This window comes from Mytilus californianus, unplaced genomic scaffold, assembly GCF_021869535.1.
Source record: "Mytilus californianus isolate M0D057914Y unplaced genomic scaffold, xbMytCali1.0.p SCAF_7, whole genome shotgun sequence".
NCBI lineage: Eukaryota > Metazoa > Mollusca > Bivalvia > Mytilida > Mytilidae > Mytilus > Mytilus californianus.
The window spans coordinates 91,861,942-91,880,579 of NW_026262723.1; the positions used below are offsets into that span (position 1 = coordinate 91,861,942).

At 31.6% G+C, this 18,638-nt stretch overlaps 1 protein-coding gene across 1 annotated transcript in view; it reads right to left on the minus strand.

The window, feature by feature from the left end:
• Nucleotides 1-17,771, minus strand: part of LOC127709557 (GATOR complex protein NPRL3-like) — a 58,481-nt gene extending 40,710 nt beyond the window's left edge. The window contains exons 1-10 of the mRNA XM_052215162.1: nt 17,587-17,771; nt 14,769-14,857; nt 9,834-9,905; nt 8,990-9,079; nt 8,109-8,169; nt 5,315-5,405; nt 4,755-4,827; nt 2,630-2,720; nt 1,418-1,515; nt 853-929 (exon numbers count right to left, since the gene is read on the minus strand). Coding sequence (XP_052071122.1) covers nt 853-929; nt 1,418-1,515; nt 2,630-2,720; nt 4,755-4,827; nt 5,315-5,405; nt 8,109-8,169; nt 8,990-9,079; nt 9,834-9,905; nt 14,769-14,857; nt 17,587-17,650 — 806 coding nt within the window. The 5' untranslated portion in view covers nt 17,651-17,771. The remainder of the gene's footprint in view (nt 1-852; nt 930-1,417; nt 1,516-2,629; nt 2,721-4,754; nt 4,828-5,314; nt 5,406-8,108; nt 8,170-8,989; nt 9,080-9,833; nt 9,906-14,768; nt 14,858-17,586) is intronic.
• Between the last annotated feature and the right edge of the window lie 867 nt (nt 17,772-18,638).

Genomic DNA, 18,638 nt, shown 5'->3' on the forward strand with positions numbered 1-18,638 from the left:
TATTCTCCAATGTTTTTTCATTAAACAATGGACAATATTTATAAGATTTCTGTGTCGCTAAGTTTTGTTGACATTTTGCTGATATAATATTCCAATTCAATAGAGGTTATCAAAAGATGCAAAAGCTGGTTATCACTTCTTACATGTGATTTTTTTTATTGTAAAATGCTAAGCATTTGCCTGTTGATGACAACCTTTCTATCATCCCAAGATGAAGAGCAGCAGTAAAATAATACTGGTTTATGACAACAAAAGCTACAAGTAAAGTTCTTTTAAGTACTTGGATAATTTTTTCTAACTGTTAAGCAATAGTCATGATAAAGAAAATACTAAAAAATTGGTGGATGGACTTTCATCTCATTTATATCAAATCTACATCTCTTCAATTTATAAGACTGCATTTAAAGAAAAACTTAACTATATCAGAGATTTAAATTTTTATCTGATGTCCAATTAATATATTTATATATATGTTTCTTATCAATTACTTTGGTACATCTTAGAAACATAATCTAATTGTACTTTATAATATTGTGAGTTATATCCCTTTAAAGGCTTTTAGAAGTTATATTTAGAAAGAAGAGTGACCACATGATCATTGTGTGATATTGTTGAAATTATCACATGTTTTGCTGTTCATTTTTCGTATTGGATATGTCTTGGAATCATAATTGTCATCATAATCAAGCTTATCCTAATAATTTTCACCAATTGCAGAACTTAATTATCTGTAAACATTTATAACTAAATAAAAGAATGAACTAAAAATTTATAAGTTATTAAGTTAATTGCATTCATGATAGAAGATAAATTCACATAACTGTGAATTTTGAATACAGAAATTTACATTACCTTACAACTACAGAATGAGGTTTTCTTGCTAATCTGTCAACTTCCTCGATAGAAATCTGATCTATTTTATTATACACCTAAAAAATTGCTATAAAATTATCTATTTTATAACATACCTTTAACATTACTATAAAATACTAGAAATCTGATCTATTTTACCAATTACCTAAAACATTATTATACAGTTTGTTCAATTGTGCTGTTAAATAACCATGCAAAGGCGATGATGTCAATTTAAATGGTCAAACAAAAAACTTTTAAAACTGTGCTGCTGTTTATCAGATAAACATACACAAAAAGATGTAATAGCAGAATCTCCATACATAGTCACTACAACACAGTACCACATATTCAAGTGAATATTATTCTTTTAGAAAGCTACAACTTAAATATTGCAGCAATTAAAAGTTGCTTTGATTAGTAGCATAATTCATATGAGTATCATATCCTCATGATCAAAATGGTTGAAAAATTGTATATTGGTTGTTAAAAAAAATCATCCATCCATATCAATGAGTGTATAACGACAGACCATTCCATCAATCAACAAATGTAGTTTACTTACATATATACAAGGCATATATACACGACTTCCCAGTATAACATCTACAAATTCATCTGATGTACAGTCATCTCTAAATAATATTTCAGCATTAAAAATTTCTGTTTCAATGTTAAAGAAAAAATATTTGGTAGACAAATTTCCACTTTACATGCTAGGTGTGTGAGGTGGAGTTTGCAATTATTTCTTTTATTTATATAGTTTCTTGGTTAATTTCCATTCAAAGCTACACTGTCAAAAATAGTATTTACCATAGTTAAAAATTTAAAAGCTGAAAATATACAAAGCCACAGCACACTTTTCATCAGACATCTTGAATTTGAATACACATAAACTTGAGACTGCTAGAAGATAGAATCACACACCTGGAGGACTGTCCATACATCATTTTCCAAAGTTTGATTAAAATTGAAAACAGTTTCAGAAAGAAGATTAAATGTGATTTTCTATAGGGTTTCATGAGAACTATGTGCCACCATATTTGGCACCTGATCAACTCTAAATGAGGATATGTTGTAGATAGTTTTCTAATTATCAATTCTCTGAATAAATTTTCAAAACATTTGGCCCTACAGTTTCAGAGAAGATTTTTGAAAATTGGCCAATTAGAATAAAGAATTACCTCTATTGGCCATCAGATCCAAATGAGGATTATTTGCAGAAAACCCTCTGTAAATCATTTCTACAAAGGACAATGGTCACAGAAGTCAAGTGAAATCAATAGATCAAAATACAATTAAAAATGTCTGACCTTTGCATATTTTGACTGTCATGGCAATTTTCAAGAGCACTGGTCATTGCATAGGTAGCACTAAATGACACTTTTTCCCCATCTTAAAACCATATGTTAAAATTTGTGAATTGTTATACATTTCACCATACCCTGACAACTTAATCACTTAATTTATATTACTATAATCCAAGTACCAAAAAAACAAATTGTTTAGAAAACTTGCTGTAAAGTTAAATTGTAACTGGAGAGCTTGATTCATATTAGAAAATAAAATGTCTCGAACCAGGACTCCTGAGTTTCAAGTCAGCGCTCTAAGTGACTGAGCTAAAGAAGTACTTTGCTAGTTCAACCGATTACGGCTGGCGAAGTATCTACTATTCAAGGGAAGCAATCCTGTTACAAATACTTCTGATCATTAAGCATGGATATGAAAAATGCAAGGTGATAGAAAACCTTTTTTGTTTTAAATTTTCAAAGGATACTCCATTCATGTAAAATCATCTGACATAATTTTTCATTACATTTTGTCAGCGTTAATGTTGAATTAAATGATATTCCTCCACCTTTTTTCGGCTGAAATAAAATAAAATTTAAATGATTCAAACATGTAAGTGATGTTAAATATTGTTGTTAAGATAGTTATGAAACTCTTCTATAAAATATTCAGTTTCAAATAACTTATTTTGAAGGTTTGCATATTTTATATTATATATAATTATTTGTTATGATTGTTATCCCTTACTTTTCTAAGTGCATCATAAAATTCATAAAAGAAAATGATCGTAACTTTAAAAGTTGGAATGATTTTCAAAAGTACTCAATTTCCCATAAAATTTACATTAAATTAACCATGTACTGTTTGCTAGGAGCAGTAAATTTTCTTCCATGAAATTTAAACAGTGTTTATAGCTTATTATACAGTATGGGTTTTGCTCATTGTTCATTTCAGTCACCTGCAGTTTACATCATTGTCTATTGGTCTTTGGCTGATTGCTGTCTCATAGGCAATCATACAACATATACTTCTTTCTTATATTCAACCAGAAGTATTGTGAGCAAAGCTTAAACAAGGGTGCACACACTGAAATGTATCTCAATTGCTTTATTGATCATGATTAAATTGTATGCTAACAGTTTTACTACTAACATTATCAATGATCCATAAAAATGATGTCAAGGTCAGTTGTATCCTGCCTGATGGACAATCATTCAATACAATAAAATAAAGTTGACCTGCTGTTTAAAGTATTCGGGAAACATACCTAATCACAATAAACTGCTTTGCTGAGCGCAGCTGGATACACCCGCAGAGGTCCAACCCTGAACAGTTGGGGCAAAAATGGACACAATGTTCAAGTTTGATTCAGGTCTGAATTTGGATTGTAATTAAATATTTGACATATTATAGGTTTCTGAATAAATGTAGTCAGAGAACTTGAAATTGGTTATATGAATTGAATTTATATTCAATTAAAGATTTCTTGCTGTTGTGCAATACACTGTGCTGTTACGCAATACTTAATAAATCTGTTGTCAGACTATAAACAAATAAAGTTCAATTTCTTCTCAATGTCATATTTGAAATTTATGAAAATCAATAGGGAGATTACATCAATAGCTATAAATAATTCACCAAAGTTTCATGAGAACTGCTGAAAACATTTTTGAGTTATAGTCCAAAAACTGGAAAATCCCCCCTTTTTTAATGAATAAAACCCCATAACTCAGAAATGCGAAATCTAAAATTTATAAAATTCTAAAGTGAGCTTACATCAACAGATATAAACAATTCACCAAAGTTTCATGAGAACTGCTGAAAGCATTTTTTAGTTATTGTCCGAAAACTGGGAAATCCCCCTTTTTTTATGTATAAAACCCTGTAACTCGGAAACGTTAAATCTAAAATTTATAAAAATCCAAAAGGGAGCTCATGTCAATAGATATAAACAATTCACCAAAATTTCTTGCAAGTTGGTGAAAGCATTCTTGAGTTATTGCGGAAAACTGGAAAATCCCCCCTTTTTTAATGAATAAAACCCCAAAACTAGGAAACGGTAAATCTGAAATTTATAAAAAACGAAAGGGAGCTCACGTCAATAGATATAAACAATTCACCAAAGTTTCATGCATATTGGTTAAAGCTTTTTTGAGTTACGTCCGACATGTTGACGATGGACGGACAGACAGACGGACAGGCGGACGGACAGACGGACGGACAGACGGTCAACGGTATACCATAATACGTCCCGTAAACAGGCGTATAAAACTTGATGTTGACCAATAAACCATAAAAATGAGGGTCAAGGTCAGACGAACCCTGCCAGATGTACATGTTCACCTAACAATCATTCCATACACAAAATGTAGTAAGTATCTGAGAAACAGACCTAACCATGAAATCTTAACCTTGACCAATGAACCATGAAAATGAAGTCAAGGTCAGATGAACCCTGCCAGACGGACAAGGACACCTTACAATCATTCCATACATGTAATATATATCTGACCTATTGCTAAAGTATCTGAAAAACAGACCATTGGCATCTAAAGTATAAAAAAACTATTTGTTACCATTTAAATGCTTACCATTACTGTTGCCTATCTTACCTTGAAATATATATTTGGTTTTCTTCTGTTTAATCTGATTCCAACACTTTCCAACTCCATTGTCAATAGTTCCCTTAAAAATAAATACAACCATACATATTTAACTCATTTGTGACCATCCTGTCTGTAGTCATGATTGCAAGAGCAGTTCCTTTCAGGATCATATGGCCCTCCATTCTTTTTTAAAACTGGCCTACACTGATGGGATAACTTTGAACAATTTGGTTCCAATTAAATTCTGAGAAGATTTTAAAAATTTTAACATTTGATGGTGACTGACACAAATAATGTGAAAAGCTAAACTGCTCTTCTTGACTACAAGACATAATTATAAGCTGTTCAGTATACGGATTGAAAACAAGCAGAAAGTCACAACTAAACATGAAGTCTTTGTATTATATAAATAAAGATATTAGAAATTTGGTTTTTGATGAACAGGTTGAATATGAAAGTCAATTTACTGCAATTCTCCCCTGGGACCAAGGGTATTAATTAGCTTTCTTATTTTAGGTGGAGATTATATATACAAGTTTGAAGTAAAATAGTTTACCAATACATACTTCTGCTTTTCTCCTTTGGTGGCATCTAACATCATGATAACAACATCAGCTGTTCTGGCCACTGCTATAACCTGTCTCCCTCTACCTTTACCTAAAGTAAACATGACAAAATATAATTATTACTTTAGCTGTTCTGACCACTGCTATAACCTGTCTCCCTCTACCTTTACCTAAAATAAACATGACAAAATATAATTATAAAATAAGCTGTTCTGGCCACTGCTATAACCTGTCTCCCTCTACCTTTACCTAAAGTAAACATGACAAAATATAATTATTACTTTAGCTGTTCTGACCACTGCTATAACCTGTCTCCCTCTACCTTTACCTAAAACAAACATGACAAAATATAATTATTACTTTAGCTGTTCTGACCACTGCTATAACCTGTCTCCCTCTACCTTTACCTAAAACAAACATGACAAAATATAATTATTACTTTAGCTGTTCTGACCACTGCTATAACCTGTCTCCCTCTACCTTTACCTAAAGTAAACATGATAAAAATATAATTATTACATCAGCTGTTCTGACCACTGCTATAACCTGTCTCCCTCTACCTTTACCTAAAACAAACATGACAAAATATAATTATTACTTTAGCTGTTCTGACCACTGCTATAACCTGTCTCCCTCTACCTTTACCTAAAGTAAACATGATAAAAATATAATTATTACATCAGCTGTTCTGGTGGCCACTGCTAAAACCTGTCTACCTCTACCTTTACCTAAAATAAACATGACAAAATATAATTATTACTTTAGCTGTTCTGGTGGCCACTGCTATAACCTGTCTCCCTCTACCTTTACCTAAAACAAACATGACAAAATATAATTATTACATCAGCTGTTCTGGTGGCCACTGCTATAACCTGTCTCCCTCTACCTTTACCTAAAACAAACATGACAAAATATAATTATTACTTTAGCTGTTCTGACCACTGCTATAACCTGTCTCCCTCTACCTTTACCTAAAGTAAACATGATAAAAATATAATTATTACATCAGCTGTTCTGTCGGCCACTGCTAAAACCTGTCTACCTCTACCTTTACCTAAAATAAACATGACAAAATATAATTATTACTTTAGCTGTTCTGGTGGCCACTGCTATAACCTGTCTCCCTCTACCTTTACCTAAAACAAACATGACAAAATATAATTATTACATCAGCTGTTCTGGTGGCCACTGCTATAACCTGTCTCCCTCTACCTTTACCTAAAACAAACATGACAAAATATAATTATAACATCAGCTGTTCTGGTGGCCACTGCTATAACCTGTCTCCCTCTACCTCTACATAAAACAAACATGACAAAATATAATTATTACATCAGCTGTTCTGGTGGCCACTGCTATAACCTGTCTCCCTCTACCTTTACCTAAAACAAACATGACAAAATATAATTATAACATCAGCTGTTCTGGCCACTGCTATAACCTGTCTCCCTCTACCTTTACCTAAAACAAACATGACAAAATATAATTATTACATCAGCTGTTCTGGTGGCCACTGCTATAACCTGTCTCCCTCTACCTTTACCTAAAACAAACATGACAAAATATAATTATTACATCAGCTGTTCTGGTGGCCACTGCTATAACCTGTCTCCCTCTACCTTTACCTAAAACAAACATGACAAAATATAATTATTACATCAGCTGTTCTGGTGGCCACTGCTATAACCTGTCTCCCTCTACCTTTACCTAAAACAAACATGACAAAATATAATTATAACATCAGCTGTTCTGGTGGCCACTGCTATAACCTGTCTCCCTCTACCTCTACATAAAACAAACATGACAAAATATAATTATTACATCAGCTGTTCTGGTGGCCACTGCTATAACCTGTCTCCCTCTACCTTTACCTAAAACAAACATGACAAAATATAATTATAACATCAGCTGTTCTGGCCACTGCTATAACCTGTCTCCCTCTACCTTTACCTAAAACAAACATGACAAAATATAATTATAACATCAGCTGTTCTGGTGGCCACTGCTATAACCTGTCTCCCTCTACCTTTACCTAAAACAAACATGACAAAATATAATTATAACATCAGCTGTTCTGACCACTGTTATAACCTGTCTCCCTCTACCTTAACCTAAAACAAACATGACAAAATATAATTATAACATCAGCTGTTCTGGCCACTGCTATAACTTGTCTCCCTCTACCTTAACCTAAAACAAACATGACAAAATATAATTATAACATCAGCTGATCTGGTCACTGCTATAACCTGTCTCCCTCTATCTTTACCTAAAACAAACATGACAAAATATAATTATAACATCAGCTGTTCTGGCCGCCACTGCTATAACTTGTCTCCCTCTACCTTAACCTAAAACAAACATGACAAAAATTAATTATTACTTTAGCTGTTCTGACCACTGCCATAACCTGTCTACCACAACTTTTGATTTTAATTTATAAATATTTGATGGAGAATGAGATAAATAAAGTTCACATTGTGCCCAAGTGCCTTGATTTTTTTTATATCTTCATGCTGAAAAACTGATTATGTATATAAACATAAAGATTTGAGTGTTTGTCTTAGGGCTAAATCTGTTTTATTTTTTTTAAGATAACCATTAAATTGAAACACTTGATATATTTAGATCAAAAATTATACATTTGTAACATCATTAATTACAGGTTAAATTTTCTATTGTTGGGTCAAGTCTTCTTGAGGTCATAAAGCAGTGACATGTTGTCAGAAGAGCTGTTGTGAATGATATACATGTAGATGTATGGAAATATGATATACAATATATGATAACTTACCTTGAGCAGCACCTTCAATGATACCAGGTAAATCAAGTAACTGTATATTTGCACCGTTATACTAAAAAATACAAAATTATAACATTTTCTTCAAAAACATACAAATAACTTAATGAAATACGTTATGGTGAATTGTTTTTACCCACATACATTATATACAGTAACAAATTTATTTGCATGGGGCTGAGTCAGTGAAACAATACCAATTTACATTACTATGGATTCATCTATTTTTGGAAAGATTGTAGTTTTATGGATTTTTGTAGTTTTAACAAGTTCTGTGTACAATTGGATAGGAAATTGTATTTCCTGGAATATTTAAATTTGTGTTTCATCTATACTCTTGAAATGCACAAAAATAGTATCCCCCGAAAATAATGAATCCCTGAGATGTCAGTCATGAATTGGGCTGCAGTTAATTCAGCTGATGGAATTTTATTCAAGAATCTGTAATGTCTGTGTATATGATACGTTTATCTAACATTTACAAAAATTTCTGCAGACTATCATAACCCATATCATAGTACTTATGTACCACTTTAACATTTTAATGTGTTGTGACCAAATTCCATGTCCTTGATCTTCTGGGTGTTACCCTGATTGGCTTGAATGCCTATAGTTACAAATGCAATTGAGATTAACAGCAGGACCAAAATTATGTCTACCGGTAGCTGGTTCAAATATCTTTTTTGGAAACCCTGGTTGACAGCATCCACATAAGGTACAGAAAGGAAAAAAAGAGGATTTTTTGTAGCTCTTTGGGATTTTTATATACCATTCATCATTAAAATGTCTACAACATTTTCTTAAATCTTATCTTTGATCTCTTATTGTAAGTATAATTATATTGTATTTACGCTTCATTTTATATAAGTATTTACCTCAATTACACCAGGTATACAAGTCAGTGTGGTAAACTCATAACCAGCTGATTCACTGTGTGTTGTTGTTAGAGTGTTCAACAGAGTAGACTGAAAATAACAAGTTAATTGATTAATGACTGAATGACTATATGTACTCAGCAGAGTAGACTGGAAATAATAAGTAAATTAGTTTTAAGACTGATTGACTGTATGTAGTCAACAGAATAGACTAAACCCTAAACAGTCGAATCATTATTGAACCTACCATGTAAAAATGTCTATACTTCTAAACAAGCCATCACACTTATCCGAGTTTACATTATGGACAAAGGAATAGAAAAAACTCTTACTAATACTGCATACCTGAAATGAATTGTGCATAACATCCCAGCTGTGAAGGAATAGAGAATTACTTAAATATGTCCTAAAAACCTACTTTATTAAGAAATGGAGAAGCAGATCGTAGTGTGTATGTCATAATATAACTTATCTTGCAAGGAAATCAAGAAGCACTTATGTCATCAGAAAAATTGCCTTGCTAACAAGGAAAATTGTGATTATTATTTGTAGGTGTTTTCATAAAATCTATTTTACATATAGATTGAAAAGTAGTGATTACTTCTAGTATATCCTAATGAAGAGATTGGCAATTCACCAATTTACCACTTTCTTAAGACCTATGTCCCTAAGGAAGAGATTGACAATTTACTTTATAACAATTTACCACTTTCTAAGACCTATGTCCCTAATGAAGAGATTGGCAATTTACCACTTACCTAAGACCTCTGTCCTAAGACAAGCTACTTTACTAACCGATGGGATGTAGTATGCATCACAAGTGTACATCTTATAAAAAACCTACCTTACCAACGGACGGGAAACCAATGAGTGCTACTCGTGCATCTCCTGATTTCATAACATCAAAACCTTCACCCTGAAAAATATTTTAAAACATAATGAGCCAGTACAACATGAAAGCTTCCGTCCATAACAAATAATTTGTTAACAAGTGTCATAATAAACAGCTGCGCCATGAGCACATGATACGCCCATCGTCTTGTGTGTGAATTTTTATGCAATAAGCATAAATAGTTTCTGACATACGGCGTGACATGTGAAAACCCCCTTTTTTTTTTACAAAAAACTCAATATCTCTAAAATAAAATTTTGAATCAAAACCAAAAAGTATACAGATCTTTAGACTAATATAACTAAGAAGTGTGTAAAATTTTAAGCCATAATCATAAATCGTTTTTGAGATACGGCGCGACATGTGAAAACCCCCTTTTAAAAAAAAATAAATTAATATCTCAAAAATAAAATTTTGAATCAAATCCAAAAAGTATACAGATCTTTAGATTAATATAACTAAAAAGTGTGTAAAATTTTAAGCAATAATCATAAATCTTTTTTGAGATACGGCGCGACATGTGAAAAACCCCTCCCCCTTTTTTTACAAAATACTCAATAACTCAAAAATAAAATTTTGAATCATCACCAAAAAGTATACAGATCTTAAGGTTAATATAACTAAGAAGTGTGTAAAGTTTTAAGCAATAATCATAAACTGTTTTTGAGATACGGCGCGACATGTGAAAAACCCCTCCCCCTTTTTTAACAAAATACTCAATATCTCTAAAATAAAATTTTGAATCATCACCAAAAAGTATACAGATCTTAAGATTAATATAACTAAGAAGTGTGTAAAGTTTTAAGCAATAATCATAAATTGTTTTTGAGATACGGCGCGACATGTGAAAAAAAACACACACTTGTTTTAGCTACTAAGTCCCGTAACTCAAAAAGTTTTAATCTTATTTTCACCAAAAAGTATACAGATAGTTTGACCATTATAAGGAACAACTATGTTAAGTTTCATGAAATTTGGATAAGTCATTCTCAAGTTACGGTGCGATATGTTTACGCCGGACAGACAGACGGACAGACAGACAGATGGACGGACAGACAGACAGACGGACGCCGGACATTTGTATACCATAATACGTCCCGTCAAAAATTTGACGGGCGTATAAAAATGTTTGAATGTGAACAACTATCATTAAAATGTTATAATGTAAACAACTACCAATAAAATGGTTGAATGCGAACAAGTATCAATAAAATGTTTGAATGTGAACAAGTATCATGACAATGTTTGAATGTGAACAAGTATCATGACAATGTTTGAATGTGAACAAGTATCATAACAATCATGTGACAATGTTTGAATGTGAACAACTATCATTACAATGTTTGAATGTGAACAAGTATCATAAAAATGTTTGAATGTGAACAAGTATCATGACAATGTTTGAATGTGAACAAGTTTCATGAAACTGTTTGAATGTGAACAACTATCATAACTATGTTTGAATGTGAACAAATATCATAAAAATGTTTGAATGTGAACAAGGCTAGTTGTCTCATTTGCAATCATACCACATCTCCTTATCTTTATAAGTATCATTAAAATGTTTGAATGTGAACACGTATTTTGAAAATGTTTGAATATGACAAGTATTGCTAGTAGTCCTTTGTTCATTTATGTATCATTGTCATTTTGCTTAGTTTCTTTTGTTACCTATTCTGACATCGGACTCTGACTTCTTTTAAACTGAATTTTTACTGTGCGTATTGCTATGTATTTCTTTATTCTACTTTGGCTAGAGGTATAGGGGGAGGGTTTAGATCTCACAAAATATGTTTAACCCCGCCACATTTTTGCACCTGTCCCAAGTCAGGAGTCTCTGGCCTTTGTTAGTCTTGTATGTTTTTTAATTTTAGTTTATTTATATGTTTTGGAGTTTAGTGTGGCGTCCATTTTCACTGAACTAGTACACAATTTTATTTAGGGGCCAGCTGAGGACCACCTCCGGGTGAGGGATTTTCTTGCTGCGTTGAAGACCCATTGGTGGCCTTCAGCCGTTGTCTTCTCTTTGGTCTGGTTGTTGTCTCTTTGACATATTCCCCATTTCCATTCTCAATTTTATCATTAAAATGTTTGAATGTGAACAAGTATTAATGAAATGTTTGAATGTGAACAAGTATTTATTAAATTTGTTTGAATGTGAAAAAGTATTATTAAAATGTTTGAATGTGAACAAGTATTTATTAAAATGTTTGAATGTGAACAAGTATCATGAAAATGTTTTAATGTGAACAAGTATCATTAAAATGTTTGAATGTGAACAAGTATCATTAAAATGTTTGAATGTGAACAAGTATCATTAAAATGCTTGAATGTGAACAAGTATCATGAAAATGCTTGAATGTGAACAAGTATCATTAAAATGCTTGAATGCGAACACATATAATGAAAATGTGTGAATGTGAACAAGTATCATGACAATGTTTGTCAATTTAATTCAGTCATGGCATGCCGACCAGAATGAAATGCAAACTTGATCTGTAACTTCTTATTATATAATGATATAAAAAAATCAACGTATTGGAATGCACAAAAAAGTAGAAAGTGAAGTCAACTTAGGACGGAATGATATTGGTAAATTGTATATCTAACCACTAAGATAGGGGAGGGGTGGCTTAAAAGTAGTAATTTGGCTCTCATTAACAATACCTGAAATAAGTGTAGTGCAGGACAAGATTCATGCACTTTCTTAACAGTTCCAAGTCAGAACATTATATATTCAGGGTTCACTCTAATGGATGTTTTATAAAAACATATAAGACCCAGGGAAGACACTTTCAAAAATCTCAACTATGGGTCAGTGTCAAGAACAGTGAACATGTAAGTTGCTATCTGAAACAGCAGAAGTCTTACAAAATTGTTTAGAGAAGTTATGTCTGTACTGTAATAAATTGGGATTAGAAATTACAAAAAGTTTGGTTTTCAATTGTACAGGAAAAATAAATCACTCAACTTTTAAATTGAATAATTGTCCTATTGATAAAGCTAGACAGTATACATACTTAGGGATAAACTTCAGTACCTCTGGAAGCTTTACAGAGGCAAAACTTGATCTATATAAAAGAGGACTCAAAGCCTTTTTCAAAATTTATAAAATATTTAAAGGTCATAAACCCAAAACTTTACTACATATATTTGACCACACAGTGAAACCAAATTTAACTTTGGGGCGCTTTAGATTCAAAAAAGTTAACTGACAAAGGAGATTGTTATTTTGAAAAATTATGCAAAGAACTGCAAACTGAATCAGTGCATTCCAAAATCTGTAAATTTTCACTGGGAGTAGGAAAAAGAAGCACAAATATGGCAGTGATAGGTGAGCTAGGGAGATACCCATTATTTATTGAAGTTATAGTTAATATGTTTTTATACTTATCACGTTTAACAAATACAGAGGACAAATCATTATCTGAAGCCCTCCTTGTATCAAAATCCTTATCGAACCATAGTAAGAAAAGTTGGTATAATTCTATGAGTTCATTAGCAAAATACTTAGACATAGATTTATCACAAGTTTTTAATATGAAATCCAATTTGAAAAGATTTATTTTGAACAGACTAAAATTAAAGTATAATCAGTTGTGGTATTCATCTCTAAACGATGACAGAACAAATATGTCATTTGGAAATAAACTAAGAACATATAGACTTTTTAAGAGAAATAGAAGTTTTGAACCTTATCTGTCTATAGGCAATAGGAATCTGAGAATTCAGATGACAAAATTCAGAATAAGTAACCATAATCTAGAAATAGAGAGAGGCAGATACAGGGGACTTCAGGCAAAAGATAGAATTTGTAATCTTTGTAAAAAAGAAGTGGAAGACGAACTCCACTTACTACTAAAATGTTCATCTTTAGAAAGTGAGAGAGTTTCCATCATTTCAAACATAGTTAAAAGTTACAAAAATTTTCACAATTTAGATTATCAATCACAATTTATTTGGCTAATGTCCAATGAAGAAAGTCACATATTTAATCAAGTGAGCAACTTAATTAATAATTCAAATATTGTTCAAAAACAACTATTAGAAACTTAGTAAAGTTATAAATGTTACTGTTAAGAAGACAGATGCATAATTTAGCTATTTATAATTGTGCTTGTTATTATGTGCTTATGACAGCACCAGAAAAAACAGAATATTTGAATCCAGTTTTCTATATTTTTAGGATGACTGTAATTGTCAATGTGGAAACATATAATATTTATATAAATATACATTATTGTGTCCTTTTCTTTTCTTTTCATTTTATTCATAGATTTAATTATATTCAAATCATTGTTATCATTGTAATCATTTGTACCAAATTTAACTTGATTATTCTGCCTGTAATGGGCGTCTTCAATTGACAATAAAATATATTTGAATTTGAATTTGTAAGAAACACTCTTAATTTGCCTCTCTAGATGGTTACCCCATTTTGAAAGTGCCTTCCCTGGGTACCATTTATGTTTAAATGGAACTGCCCTAAGATGAGTCCATGACTCATGAAAACTAGACTGGAATCTCCATCTTCTAAAGAGAGGAGTCCCAAACTGCATAGATTCTATGAGCTGAATCTACAATTGCATTCAAAAAAGTTGTGCAATATATTATATGCATATTTTTCACACAGTTGAAATTCGAATATTGTTGAGGTAGTTTGAATGTCGTCAATACTGTATAAGTTCATCATTTTTACCCTCTTAAAACAAAGAATTATTATCATTTCATTATACAATCTAAATCTGATTCAGTTATTTAGACCCAGATGGTTAAAGGATGAGTTGAAGCTTTAGTTGTTTCGATACCAATTTTCACGACTCCTCTTGGCCAAAAATAATGAATCCCTGGACTCAACTCATCTGAAAAATTACCCATTTAACTTACCTTAGCTCCAGCTTTGCCTTGAGGTTCTAGTAATTGCTGTCTGTACTTTGCCAATTTTGCCTTCAACAACCCTAGATGGTACTCAGTTGCTAATAAGATAAAAGAAGTATATCATGTAAATGAATTTAAAGTATACATCCATTTAACTAAAGCAAGGATATGATTTCAATACAAGTATTGCCTGTGATCTATATCAAAAAGTATGTTTCAATTATTACTGAAACTTTTTGTTTTCATAATTATTCTTAGAATTAAAACATATATAGACAATACAGTATTGTAACCATGTGTGGATGGTTTTTATGCTTTATTCACAACATACAGTAATGTAAATAAAAGAACAGAGTTCCAATGTCCCCCATGTTGCATATATTTTATCTGTCCACGGGCAATAACTAAAAAGAAACTTAAACTTTTTATCAATATCTTAGAGAAATTAAGGCTTGAGAGAAAATGCAATGCAATTTCCAATATAATTAATATTTCCAAGGGGCATAACTCTTTTAAAAATAGTTGATCGACATTGATTTCCAAACTAGTCTGAGACATTCCTGATAGAAACTTATGATATATTTTTGTATGAAAATCAGACGGATGGAAGGATGCCCTGTATTTCTATTCTCCTGCAACGCGAGGACAATTAAAGATTTGTAAAGGGTTCCAAGGAACTCTGTGTCACACATGGGATGGCTGCTGTCAGTGTAAAAGTGTTATGTTGAACATCCAAACTAAGTCCATTTATCAATAAAGTACAGGTAATTTTTTTATAAATCAAGCTTTTTCCTTCAGATATGCTATTTCTTGATCTTGAAGAAGCTTATTTCTAAGTTTCAAAACATTCTATGAAGGTTAATAAAGTAATTGATGTCTTCAAAACTTTAACCCCAGACTTAACCTAAATGTTAATGACCAAAAAACACTAAGTACTTTATCAGTAAAATACAAAAAAACGAAAAAAAAAAAAAATCTAAAAATTTTGCTGTGGATAATGTCTTTTGATCATAAAAAAGCTTCTATCCAAGTTTCATAAAAGTTATTGATGTCTGTAAAACTTTAACCCCAGATTGTACCTTCATTATAAATAAGAAGATGTGGTATGAGTGCCAATGATGTTAACTTTAAAGAAAAACTAAGTCTGACTGTCCATTATCAGTAAAATACGGAAAAATGAAAAAATCTAATGTTGATGATGCCCACAACAGAATGTAGCATAACATTGTAACACTTCCATGACAAAATGTTGCAGGCCCAACAAAAACCATGAGAACTTGTTTTACTGCATATAAAAAAATTGAAGTATGATTTTCTTAATAGACAACTACCCACAACCCATAACTGAAAAATATAAAAGCATGGGGACACATCATGAAATATTAACCACTATTTACAGTTTGAAAGTAATGAGACTAATTCTATAAAAAGTACTTTTAACTTTTTTAATAGACATATTTTTAGCTGGGTGCACATGGTGCAGTTTTTTCTTTTACATTGTACTTGTACAATGTACAATGTATGTATGCCTCATCACCTTACCCTTATATAGCGATCAACTTATCATTGGACAAAATTCAAGACAAGTAACAAGAGATATTTCTCCAAATGTAATGTGCAGAGATTTTAACTGGAATTAGATGAGGTGAAAAAGGGAGTGCCAATTAATATTTGATTTGATTTATCAATTTACAATGTAGGTCAATCCATAAATAAGTTCAGGTCAAATTCAATTATATGTTTAACTCAAAGAAAGTTAATCAAAATTTTTTATTAAACTTTTAAATATATGTTGCAAAGACAATTCATAAAACATTCAGATATTCTTTCTTTTTTTGTGGTATGAGTTGACAATGGTATGAGTTTGCAACTTTTGGTTCGAATTGAAAACTTGCTTCCATTTTAATAAACTTATTGATATTTGGGAATCTGCTACACTTGACCCAGAGATTTGAGATACTTGAACTATTGACCTCATGCAACGATTACTTTTGCATTGTGGCGTCATACATTTACTATTGTAATGTCAAATCTTTACAGGAATGTTTGTGAATCTCCAGTTTATCTTCTTCTTGTTCTGTTTTCACTTTGCAGTTCAGTCCACCATCTAATGTATTTTAGAACTTACGCGTGGTGCAGACAAACCAATATTTACAGTGCAGTTATAAACCAGTCTGTACAATTGAAATCTCGCAAACAGTTCATAACACATTTTTGTAACTGCAACTCACACTTGAAGGTGTCTATTGAGTTGCAGACTACAGTAGTTGATTGCAGGCTGTTCAATAATCTGATGGTGTTTCGGAAGAAAGAGTGCTGGTACATGTATAGCTGTGTTCTTGCAAATGGAACAAGGAATCTTTGGGTTGTGTCCTCTAAGGTTGCTGCTGTTGGAATTAAGCAAGATGTTGGTATTGCAACCAAGTGGTTGACTATGCGATACATCATTATGACTTTATTCATAGCTCTGCGTTTTGTAAGGTTGGCCATTGCAGTTGTTTAAAAAAGTTTGTTACACTGGTGGTTCGATGGTTGTCACCAGTTATACCTCACCGCCCTACATTGTACCATTTCCAGGTTATGAATGTTGTTGGCAGTGTGTGGATCCCATATGATGCTGGCATACTCCATCTGTATATATATCAGATAAATAGCAATATTGTGTGTTTTGTGTGTTTTGCAGTGATTATTTGGCATGATTTCATCACAAATTGTAAGTATAAACTTAACGATGAAACACACTGAAAAGTCAGAAAGAAGAAAAAAAGTTAAACTTGTGTAAAGTTGAATAAAAATTTGTCCTAAATTCAGAACAAATTCTGCTAACCTTTATTTTTCTGAGTTCGGCCTATTTCCCGCTCTATCTCTCCAATTTTTTCTAAGATTCCCATTTTGTTTTTTGTTCAGAACTTTGAGGGTTTAAAAAAATATGTTACTGTTCAGAATGAAAAATAAATGCACAAAAATAAAAATCGTGAGTGATCCATGGGAGCAGACATGTTGTATTTCGGAACACAGATTTGGGTAGTTTCGCCCCTATTCCCGTTCGCCCTGAGATTTTCGCCCTGAATTAATAAAATCAATATTGATGGACAAGATTATGAAATGTAACCTTTTTATGGTTATTTGATGTAATATCTCGAGTGTCATCAATTTTTTTTAAAGTGATTTGATTTATGTATTAGATGATTGATTCTTATTTTGACATGAGAGTTGCTGCATTGTAATGAAACAATTAGTCTATGTCATCTCTGAGACTACTATAACATGTGTTATATTAGTCATAGGTCATCTATAGAATTTAATTTTACATTTTAAATAGTGTGAACATTGATTTTTGTTTGTTTATTTATTTGGTTTTTTGGGTTTTTTTCATTTTTTTTATTTCTGTGTATCTTTTTGTAACATAATTTTATGTAATCAAGTTCATAATTATTGATTTTAGCATATGCTTAATTCATTTTATTTCAGTATATGCTGAATGAATTAAAGCATATGCTGAAATATATATGATGAATTGGGGAGCATATAGAGTGGGGCGCACATATTCGCCGGGGACACAATTTCGCCGTTTTATGATTTTAAGGTGTAGAAACTTCAAAGGATTGCTGAAATGGAAGAAAATATGCCGGTAAATTATATTTTTATAACAAATATGATTATTTTTTAAACTTAGAAAAAATTTCGGCACTTACCGCAAAGAACCGAAAAACGGACAACGATTTTTGGCCAATTTCCTGAATGAAAAAAAATATTTCAAAGAAGTATTTCTTAGTAATTCTTTGACTGATTGCCCTAAATTTCAGTTCTTTACACCTTTGAAATGTCTGCTATTCATCTATAATGAAATTTATTTGATAAATATTGTTTAAAGCTGCA